At 37.5% G+C, this 12,187-nt stretch overlaps 1 protein-coding gene across 50 annotated transcripts in view; it reads right to left on the bottom strand.

Moving 5' to 3' along the window:
• The window catches only part of CCDC66 (coiled-coil domain containing 66), a 58,900-nt gene that overhangs the window by 18,736 nt on the left and 27,977 nt on the right, over positions 1-12,187 (bottom strand). For 28 of the 50 annotated variants that reach the window (XR_012431284.1, XM_065540781.2, XM_074032521.1 and 25 more), the window contains 3 exons: positions 11,055-11,186; positions 10,442-10,692; positions 10,156-10,240 (listed from right to left, as the gene is read on the bottom strand). Coding sequence is in view for 48 of the 50 variants with exons in the window: in XM_065540781.2 (XP_065396853.1) it covers positions 10,156-10,240; positions 10,442-10,692; positions 11,055-11,186 (468 nt within the window). In the remaining 2 variants the exon portion in view is untranslated. The remainder of the gene's footprint in view (positions 1-10,155; positions 10,241-10,441; positions 10,693-11,054; positions 11,187-12,187) is intronic. The other 22 variants (XR_012431283.1, XM_074032539.1, XM_074032522.1 and 19 more) reach the window with 3 other exon arrangements.

The raw sequence follows: 12,187 nt of genomic DNA, 5'->3' as shown, positions 1-12,187 counted from the left end.
AAAGACTTAAACGTAAGACCTAAAACCATAAAAACCCTAGAAGAAAACCTAGGGCAATATCATTCAGGACACAAGCATGGGCAAAATGACTAAAACACCAAAAGCAATGGCAAAAAAGCTGAAATTGACAAATGGGATCTAATTAAACTAAAGAACTTCTGCACAGCAAAAGAAACTATCATAAGAGTGAACAGACAACCCACAGAATGGGAGAAAAGTTTTGCAATCTATCCATCTGACAAAGGGCTAATACTCAAAATCTACAAAGAACCTAAACAAATTTACAAGAAAAAACACCATCAAAAAGTAGGCAAAGGACTATGAGCAGACACTTCTCAAAAGAAGACATTTATGCAGCCAAGAAACACATGAAAAAAAGATCATCATCACTGGTCATAAGAGAAACGCAAATCAAAACCACAATGAGATACCATCTCATGCCAGTTAGAATGGCGATCATTAAAAAGTCAGGAAACAACAGATACTGGAGAGGATGTGGAGAAATAGGAACGCTTTTACACTGTTGGTGGGAGTGTAAATTAGTTCAACCATTGTGGAAGACATTGTGGCAATTCCTAAAGGATCTAGAACCAGAACTACCATTTGACTCAGCAATCCCATTACTGGGTATATACCCAAGGGATTATAAATCATTCTACTATAAAGATACATGTGGCTGGGTGCGGTGGCTCACGCCTGTAATCCCAGCATTTTGGGAGGCTGAGGCAGGCAGATCATGAGGTCAGGAGATTGAGACCATCTTGGCCAACATGGTGAAACCCTGTTTCTACTAAAAATACAAAAATTAGCCAGGCATGGTGGCAGGTGCCTATAATCCCAGCTACTTTGGAGGGTGGGGCAGGAGAATCACTTGAACCCGGGAGGTGGAGGTCGCAGTGAGCTGAGATTGCACCACTGCACTCCAGCCTGGCGACACAGCCAGATTGTCTCAAGGAAAAACAAAAAAAAAAAGATACGTGCACATGTATGTTTATTGTAGCACTACAGCAAAGACTTGGAACCAACCCAAATGCCCATCAATGATAGACTGGATAAAGAAAATGTGGCCTATAATCCCAACACTTTGGGAGGCTGAGGCAGGCAGATCACAAGGTCAGGAGATCAAGACCATCCTGGCTAACATGGTGAAACCCCGTCTCTACTAAAAATACAAAAAATTAGCCGGGCGTGGTGGCAGGTGCCTGTAGTCCCAGCTACTCAGGAGGCTGAGGCAGGAGAATGGCATGAACCCAGGAGACAGAGCTTGCAGTGAGCCGAGATCACACCACTGTACTCCAGCCTGGGCAACAGAGCAAGACTCCATCTCAAAAAAAAAAAAAAAAAAAGGAAATGTGGCATACATACACCATTAATACCATGCAGCCATAAAAAGGGATGAGTTCATGTCCTTTGTAGGGACATGGATGAAGCTGGAAACCATAATTCTCAGCAAACTAACAAAAGAACAGAAAACCAAACACGTTCTCACTCATAAGTGGGAGTTGAACTACGAGAATACATGGACACAGGGAGGGGAACATCACACACTGGGGCCTGTCAGCGCGTGGGGGCCTCTAGTGGAGGGATACCATTAGGAGAAATACCTAATGTAGATGATGAGTTGATGGGTGCAGCAAACCACCATGGCACGTGTATACCTATGTAACAAAACTCCATGTCTGCACATGTACCCCAAAACTTAAAGTATAATAAGCAACAACAAAAAAAGATATGGGAGAAATAATAAATAACCATAAATACAAAAAAACAAGATAACATTGGAAAAACCCTTCTAGACGTTGGCTTAGGCAAAGACTTCATGACCAAAAACCCAAAAGCAAATGCAATAAAAACAAACATAAATAGCTGGGACCTAATTAAAGAGCTTTTGCATGGCAAAACAAACACTCAGCAGAGTAAACAGATAACCCACAGAGTGGGAGAAAATCTTCCCCATCTATATATCTGACAAATGACTAATAACCAGAATCTATAACAAACTCAAATCAGTAAGAAAAAAAACAAACAATCCTATCAAAAAGTGAGCTAAGGACAGGAATAGACAATTCTCAAAAGAAGATATACAAATGGCCAATGAACATATGAAAAAATGCTCAACATCACTAATGATCAGGGAAATGCAAATCAAAACCACAATGTGATACCACTTTACGAATTGCCATAATTAAAAAATCAAAAAACAGTAGATGTTGGTGTGGATGTGGTGATCAGGCAACACTTCTACATTGCTGGTGGGAAGGTAAACTAGTACAGCCACTATGGAAAACAGTGTGGAGATTCCTTGAAGAATTAAAAGTAGAACTACCATCTGATCCAGTAATCCCACTACTGGGTATCTACCCAGAAGAAAAGAAGTCATTATTCAAAAAAGATACTTGCACATGCACGTTTATAGCAGCACAATTCACAATTGGAAAATCATGGAACCAACCCAAATGCCCATCAATCAACGAGTGGATAAAGAAACTGTGACACACACACACACACACACACACACACACACATATATATATATATATATATATATAGAATGGAATATTACTCAGCCATAAAAAGGAATGAATTAACAGCATTTGCAATGACCTGGATGAGACTGGGGACTATCATTCTAAGTGAAGTAACTCAGGAATGGAAAACCAAACATCGTATGTTCTCACTTATATGTGGGAGCTAACCTATGATGAGGCAAAGGCATAAGAATGATACAATGGACTTTGGGGACTTGTAGGGAAGAGTGGAGGTCGGTGGGGGGGGGTTAAATAAACATATATGATGCAATGTATACTACTCGCATGATGGGTGTACCAGGATCTCACAAATCACCACTAACTAATTTATTCATGTAACCAAATACCATCTGTACCCCAATAACTTATGGAAAAATAAAAATTTTTAAAAAGGAAACAGGACACCTCCAAAGGAATACAATAATTCTCCAGCAATAGATCTCAATCAAAAAGCAAGTTATGAAATCCCAGAAAAAAATTCAAAATTTCAATACTAAAGAAGCCCAATGAGGTACAAGAGAATACTGAAAACCAATACAAAAAAGTCAGAAAAACAATTCAGGGTATGAATGAGAAATGTACCAAAGAGGTAGATATCAGAAAAACAACCACCAAACAAATTCTGGAAATGAAGAAATCATTGAATGAAATACAAAGCATATCTGAAAACTTCAACAATAGATTAAATAAAACACAAGACTTGTAGAGCCTAAAGATAGGTCTTTAAAAATAACACATTCAGAAAAAAAAGCAAAAAGAATAAAAAAGAAGCAGGCTAGCTTTTGTGACATATGGGACAACAAAAGGGACCAAATATCTGAATTTTCAGCGTCTGAGAAGGCAAACAGAAAGGATAGAGTTAGAAAACCTATTTAATGAAATAAAAGATGAAAACTTCCCAGGTCTAGCAAGAGGTTTAGTAATCCAGATACAGGAGGCTCAAAGATCCCCAAATAGAAACACTGCAAAAAATTCTTCTCCACAGCATGTTATAGTCAAACTGTTAAAAGTAAGAGACAAAGAGAAAATTCTAAAAACCATGCAAGAGAAAAGCATCTCGTCACCTATAAAGGAACCCCCATCAGACTAACAGCATATTTCTCAGCAGAAACCTTAGAGCCAGGAGAGAATTATATCTAAAGTGCTGAAAGGGGGGGAGAAAAACCTGCCAAAGATACTACACCCAGCAAAGTTATCCTTCATAAATGAAGAATATATAAAGTCTTTCGTAGACAAGCAACAGCTGCGGGAAGTCATCACCACTAGACCGGTCATACAAGAAATGCTAAAGTTCAGGGAGTCTACACCTGGAAGCACAACAGCGATTAACTACCACCAAGAAAACACTTGAAAATACAAAAACCACTGGTAGGGCAAACAAATAAAGAGGAGAAAAAAACCTCAAATGTTACCACTACAGGATGCCACCAAACCACAATGTTAAACAAAAAGAAAGAAACACACTAAAGAGAAAAAGAAAGGAATCAAACATTTTCACTACAGAAAACTACCAAGCCACATTGATAAATAATGAAAGGAATAAAGGATATACAAACTACAAAAAAAAAAAAAAGACAGGATTAAGTCTTCATATATTAATAACTTTGCATGTAAACTAAGTAAATTAAAAGGTATAGACTGCCTGAATGAATAAAAACCAGCCAAACAAACAAAACATATTTGCTGACCATAAGAAAGTCACTTCATCTGTAAAGACATAAAAAGACTAAAAGGGAAGAAATGGAAAAGAAATATTCAACACAGCCAGAACCAAAAGCAAGCAAGAATTGCTGTACTTATTTCAGATGAAAAAGACTTTAAGTCATGAACATTAAAAAGAGACAAAGAAGGTCATTCTATAATGATAAAGGGATCAATTCAGCAAGACGATATAACAACTGCAAACATATATACACAACACCAGAACACCTAGAAATATAAAGCAAGCATTATTAGATCTAAAGGTAGAGATAGACTACAATACAATAATAGTTGGGGATTTCAATACCTCACTCTCAGCACTAGATAGATCATCTAAAAAGAAAATTAACCAACATTGGACTTAAACTGTACATTAAGCCAAACAGACCTAACAGCCTTACACAACATCTCATCCATCAGTTAAGAGAACACACATTCTTTTCATTAGCACAAGGATTATTCTCCAGGACAGATTATATGTTAGGACACAAAACAAATCTCAACAAACTTTAAAAAACTGACTTCAAATCAAGTACCTTCTCAAACTACAATGGAACAAAACTAATAATCAGTAACGAGAAGAACACTGGCAACTGTACAAATAAACAAATTAAACAACATGCTTCTGAAAAAGCATCCAGTCAAGGAAAAAATTTTTTTAAAAATTCCTGAAAAAATGAAAATTGAAACACAACATACCAAAACCTATGGGATACAGAAAAAGCAGTGTAAGAGGGAAATTTTCGCAATAAGTGCATTTATCAAAAAAGTGGAAACATTTCAAAAAGCAATCTAATGATGTACCTAAAAGGAACTAGAAAAGAACAAACTCCGAATTAGTAGAAGGAAAGAAATAATAAACACTAGAGCAGAACTAAACAAAATAGAGACAAAAAACACAATACAAAGGATCAAGAAACAAAGATTTTTTTAAAAGATAAACAAAACCAATAAGCTACTTGTTAGACTAACCAAGAACCAAAGAGAGAAAACCCAAATAAAATCAGGAATGAAAAAGGAGAAATTACAACTGATACCACAGAAATACAAGAGATCATCAGAGGCTATTATGAACAACTACACACAAATAAACTAGAAAACCTGGAAGAAATGGATAAATTCCTGGACACACACAAGCTATCAAGAATGAATCAGGAAGAAATAGAAAACCTGAACAGACCAATAATGAGTAATGAGACTGAATTGGTAATAAAAAGTCTCCCAACAAAGGAAAGTCCAAGACCAGACAACTTCACTAATGAATTCTATCAAACTATAAAAGAACTAACCAATTCTTCTCAAACTATTCCAAAAAAGTCAAAGAGGAGGGAATTTTCCCTAACTCATTCTGTGAGGCCAGCATTGATTGCCCTGATACCAAAGCCAGAGAAGGACAGAACAAAAAAGAACAAAGAAAATTACAGGCCACTATTTTTGATGAACATAGATGCAAAAATTCTCAACAAAATACTAGCAAACTCAATCCAACAGCACATGAGAAAACTAATACCCAACAATTAAGTGGGGTTTATCCTAGCGATGCAGGGAGAATTCAACATATACAAATCAATAAATGTGATACATCACATCAAAAGAATGAAAGACAAAAACCATATGATCTTCTCAGTAGACAAGAAAAAACATTTCACAAAATTCAACATCACTTAATAATAAAAACTCTCAACAAACTAGGCACAGAAGGAATATACCTTAACATAATAAAGACTATATATGACAAACCCACAGCTAACATCATAGTTAATGGGGAAAAGCTGAAAGAAAGCCTTTCCCCTAGGAGCTAAAACAAAATAAGGACGCCCACTTTCACCATTCTTATTCAACATAGCAACAGAAGTCCTAGCCTGAGCAACCAGGCAAGATAAATAAAGGGCACCTAAATTAGAAAAGATAAAATAAAAAGTCCCCTATACAAAAATTACCCAGGCATGGTTGTGCACACCTGTAATTCCAGCTACTTGGGTGGAATTGCTTGAAGCCAGAAGGTGGAGGTTGTAGTTAATGGGAATTGCTTGAACCCAGAAGGTGGAGGTTGTAGTGAGCCAACACTGTGCCACTGAAGTCCAGCCTGGGCGACAGCTGTCTCAAAACAAACAAAACAAAACAAAACAACTAAAATCAAAACATCCCCTTTGCTGATGTTATGATCTTATAGCTTAAAAACCCTAGACTCCACTGGCGCACTGGCTCATGCCTGAAATACTAGCACTCTGGGAGGCCAAGGCGGGTGGATCATCTGAGGTCAGGAGTTCGAGACCAGCCTGGCCAACACTGTGAAACACCATCTCTACTAAAAAAATACAAAAATTAGCAAGGTGTGGTGGCACACGCCTGTAGTCCCAGCTACTTGGAAGGCTGAGGCAGAAGAATCGCTTGAACCCGTGAGGCAGAGGTTGCAGTGGGCCGAGATCACGTCACTGCACTCCAGCCTAGGCGACAGAGTGAAGGCTCTGTATCAAAAACAAACAAACAAACAAACAAAACCCAAAAACAAAACCTAGACTCCACAAAAAAACTCACAGCTGATCAATACATTCAGTAAAGTTGCAGAACACAAAATCAACATACAAAAATCGGTAGCATTTCTATACACTAGCTGAGAAATAAATAAAGAAGGCAATCCCACCTACAATAGCTCCAAAAAATAAAATACCTAGGAATAAATTTAACCAAGGGGGTTACACATTTCTACACACAAAAAAACTACAAAACAGATGAAAGAAACTAAAGAGGACACAAACAAATGGCAAGATATCCCGTGTTCATGGATCAGAAGAATTATGCCTAAAGCAATCTACAAATTCAATGCTATCTCTATCAAAATACCACCTTCATTTTTCACAGAAATAGAAACAATTCTAAAATATCTATGAAACCAAAAAAGAGCCGTAATAACTAAATCAAGGTGGATCACAAGAACAAAGCTGAAGGCATCACACTACCTGACTCAAAATATATTACAATAGTAACCACAACAGCATGGTATTCGTATAAAAACAGACATATAGATCAATGGAACAGAATAGAGAATCCAGAAATAAATCCATGTACTTACAGCCAACTGATTTTCAACAAAAGTGTCAAGAACATAGTTGGGGAAAGTACATACTCTCCAATAAATAATGCTGGGAAAATTGGATATCTATATTCAGAGGAATGAAGCTGGAGCCCCATCTCTCACCATATTCAAAAAAACAATTCAAGGGCCAGTGTGGTGGCTCATGCCTGTAATCCTAGCACTTTGGGAGGGTGAGGCAGGTGGATCATTTAAGGTCAGGAGTTCAAGATCAGCCTGGCCAACATGGTGAAACCCCCATCTGTACTTAAAAAAAAAAAAATTAGCCAGGTGTGGTGGCATGCACCCGTAATCCCAGCTACTCAGGAGGCTACGGCAGGAGAATCGCTTGAACCTGGGAAGTGGAGGCTGCTGTGAGCCGATCACGTCACTGCATTTCAGAGTGACAGAGTGAGACTCCACCTCAAAAAAAAAAAAAATTCAAGATGGATTAAATAGTTAAATGTATGACCCCAAAATGGAAACCTACTAGAAGAAAACATACGGAAAACACTTCAGGACACTGGTATAGAGTTTATGGTCGAGACCTCAAAAACACAGGCACCAAAAACAGACAAATAGGGCTAAACTGAACTAAAAAGCTTCTGCACGGGAAAGGAAATAACCAGAGTGAAAGAGACAGTCTGTCCCCCAGTTTGAATATTCAGTAGTTTGAATATTCAATAGCTTGCATATTCAGTAGTTTGAATATCTGCAAACTATTCATCCAACAAGGGGCTACTATCCAGAATACATAAGAAACTCAAACTCAACACACACAGACACCAAAACCCAAATAATTCCATTAAAAAGTAGGCAAAGAGTATTAATAAACATTTTTCTAAAGAGGATATATAAATGGCCAACAGGTATATGAAAAAATGCTCAACATTACTAATCACAGAAATGCAAATCAAACCCACAATGAGATATCATATCGCCTCAGTTAGAATGGCTATTACTAAAAAGACAAAAATGCTGGGCCCGGTGGCTTAGGCCTGTAATCCCAGCACTCTGGAAGGCTGAGGTTGGAGGACTGTTTGAGGAAAGGAGTTCGAAACCAATCTGGTCAACACAGTGAGACTGTGTCTCTATAAAAGAAAAAATTTAAAATTAGCCTGGCATGGTGGAGCATGCCTGTAGTATCAGCTACTGGGGAGGCTCAGGCAGCAGGATTGCTTAAGCCCAGGAGTATTAGGCTACAGTGAGCCATGATCATGCCACTGCATACCAGACTGGGCAGCAGAGCAAGACCCTGTCTCAAAAACAAACCAAAAGACAAAAAATAACAGATGCTGCCAAGGAAGTGGAGAAAAGAGAATCCTTATACACTGTTAGTGGGAATGTAAATAAATACAGACACTATGGAAACAGTAGGGAGACGTCTCCAAAAACTAAAAATGGAACTACCATATGATCCAGCATTCCCAGTACTGGATATTTATCCAAAGAACATGAAATCCGTATATCAAAAGGATACCCGCATTCTTGTGCTAATTGTAGCACTATTTACAATCTAAGTGTCTATCAATGAACAAACAGATAAAGAAAATATGGTATATACACAATGGGATACTATTTGGCCATAAAGAAAAAATAGTCTTGTCATTTACAGCAACACAGATGCGACTGGAGGTCATTATGTTAAGTGAAATAAGCCAGGTATAGAAAGATAAACATCACATGTTCCTACTCACGTGTGGGAGCTAAAAAAGTAGTTCTCAAGGAGCTAAAGAGTGGAATGATAGGTATTAAAGGCTGGGAAGGGTGTGTGTGAGGGTGGTGGTGATCAAGAGAGGTAGGTTAACGGGTACAAACATATGGTTAGATGAAAGGAATAAGTTCCAATGTTTGACAGCAATAGTAAGGTGACTATGGTCAGCAACCATGTATATTTCAAATTGGTTAGTAAATCTGAAATGTTCCGAATACAGAAATGATAAATACTCAAGGTGATAGATATCAGAATACTCTGGCTTAATCATTACACATTCTACACATATAACGAAATATCTTATGTGTCCTATAAATATATAAAACCTTATATATCAATTTTAAAAATCCATGAAGCATTTGTTTGGTGACTGTAGAAATAAGTTTTATCAGCATACTGAAAGTATTATTTATGTAAGTGAAGTGGAAATGTCAAATTTCCAATGCACTTCTCCCATCTCCCATTTGTACTGTCAAGTTCTACATGCCTTTTCTTCAACCCTAAGAGGGCTACTGGAGGAAATGATATTAAAAAAACTGAAGAAATAATCTCAGTGCTTAGCATAGTGCCTGGTAAGTAGCAGATGCTCTGCAAATGTCTGCTCACTGACTAAGCGTAACATTAATGATGCCAAATTCATGTATCAAAGGATTTGAAGAATTATGCAGATATTAAAGTCCCTTTACCAGTAGGCTAAAATCAGGAGAGGAAGTTTTAATTTTAGCCTCTTTTCTTATATTATGCATTAGATTTCTTAATCATAATTCTAGTTCAATCCCTATTCAAAGAATGAATTCTCATCTTAAACAGAACTCAGGAGAAGTAAATTGATGGGGAAAAAAAAAAAAAAAAAACCAGTACTAACCTAAGACAATACAAATTCACATATACAACTTATATATTAAAGACCTTCTCTACTGGAAGGCAGGTGGCTGTAGTATGTGATACTGTTGGGTTCTTAGCATAAGTATAATTCTAATATTACAATGCCAGTTGGGGTAGGGACTGGATTCATGACACAACTGGACAGGACCTATGCTGTTAAGTTACATCAGAATTTAAATTTCCATTTACTTAGGTATATGTTCACCATGACTGTTACTTATTAAGGTAAAGAACAATGTTTAACAATGCAATACCTGATGCTCTAATTGTTTTTGTCGTCGTCTGTCTCGTTCCTCAATCTGAGCTGGGTCCAAGAGAGCAGTCATGGAACGGAAAAAGCTGGAAAGATACATATATTAGCTATTAAAAACCTCAAAAAGGTAGATTCAACAAGCTAAATCATTTTTGTTTGGGATAAATCTACTGATTATTTCTATTTTAAAGACAAATACCAAATCTGAAACCAATGAGACATTAACAAGTCTTACTAAAGCACAGAGACTTTCTTAAAAATCAATAAATACATAAGCATGAACTTACTTTGTTTTCTTACTGTTTGCCATAACCACATCCTTAATAGGTTTTGCTCTATGCTCCACCTCTGAAGGTTCAACCTGGCTTCCAGTTGTAGGTGTACAAACACTGCTGACATCAGCCAGCTCCTGAGTGTCAGGAGAGACACAGAAGTACTCAGGTTGTTTGTGTGTTGACCGAGAGGACAGTTGAGATTGAGAACCAGGATAACTCTTTAATGAATCAAAGTGCATTGCCCATCTGTCATGTTCCTCACCCTAATGATGACAAAAAATTCTCATATATAATTCCAAATGACAACCAAAGATGATTTCTAAAAGTCACCTTAGAGCAGAATAAGCATCATAAAAATTAACAAAACTGTACTGTTAGAGTCCTTATACATAACTAGCTTCGAAAATTTGAGAAATTCAAAGAATTAGGAAATTTCTAAAAAGTTGTAAGAAGCTATGCAATGCCACATAATGCATTCAATGAAACAGGTTCACATGGGCAAATGTGGAATAACTGGAATATTCTGGTCTTGTCAAGAAGTTTCAGAATACTTCTAGTTTTAATTGATTGAAGACTTTGATTTTATTATCATTTTCTTTTATAGCCATAAAACCTCATAAGTTACCTTTGAATATATAATTTTTTCCTCTATTTTTCTTTGACGGTCATCTTCTATTTGCTTATTCAACTCTTCAATCCATTTTCTCTGCAGTTCTTGTTTACCAGCACTGAAAGGGTGCTCCAGCAGTACTGTTTCCTAAACAACAGTCATAAAAGCTATCTAAAGTTCAGTTCTCTTTTTCTAATCATTTAATATGGGCAAATCTTGCTAAAGTAACTTATACAGATTTAATCCAGTGAGGCATTTATCTGTAAGAGGAGGAATAACTTCAAATGAATTTGAATTCAAACAAATAATTAAGTAGATATATTCTGATTCTCAGAATCATATTTTAAATATATTAGAGCAGGCCGGGCACGGTGGCTCAAGCCTGTAGTCCCAGCACTTTGGGAGGCCGAGACGGGCGGATCACGAGGTCAGGAGATTGAGACCATCCTGGCTAACACGGTGAAACCCCGTCTCTACTAAGAAATACAAAAAACTAGCCAGGCGAGGTGGCGGGCGCCTGTAGTCCCAGCTACTCGGGAGGCTGAGGCCGGAGAATGGCGTGAACCCGGGAGGCGGAGCTTGCAGTGAGCTGAGATCCGGCCACTGCACTCCAGCCTGGGCTACAGAGCGAGACTCCGTCTCAAAAAAAAATATATATATATTAGAGCAGAGAGATATAATAAGATATCTAAGTGTAAGGAAAGGGAATTTTCTAATAAAAAACAGAAAATTCTTTCTCCAAAACAATTAAAAGACTCAAAATTCAGCTGGATGCAGCAGCTCATGACTATAATCCTAGCATGTTGGGAGGCTGACATGGGCAGATCACCTGAGCCCAGGAGTTCGAGACCAGCCTGGCCAACATGGCAAAACCCCATCTCTACTAAAAAATAAAATAAAATAAAATAAAATTAGCCAGGTGTGGGTGCATGCCTGTAATCCCAGCTACTTGGGAGGCTGAGGCACAAATCACTTGAACCTGGGAGGCAGGGGTTGTAGTGAGCCGAAATCATGCCACTGCACTCCAGCATGGGCAAGAGTGAGACCCTGTCTCAAAAAAATTATTTTTCAAAATTCAAAGTCTCCTTTAGAGGCTGAAAGAGTTATTAACAATTTAAAACAGATGACTATTGTTTTACATTTGGCTT

Source organism: Macaca fascicularis, chromosome 2 (genome assembly GCF_037993035.2).
Source record: "Macaca fascicularis isolate 582-1 chromosome 2, T2T-MFA8v1.1".
NCBI lineage: Eukaryota > Metazoa > Chordata > Mammalia > Primates > Cercopithecidae > Macaca > Macaca fascicularis.
This window is presented reverse-complemented; position numbering and strand designations above follow the sequence as displayed.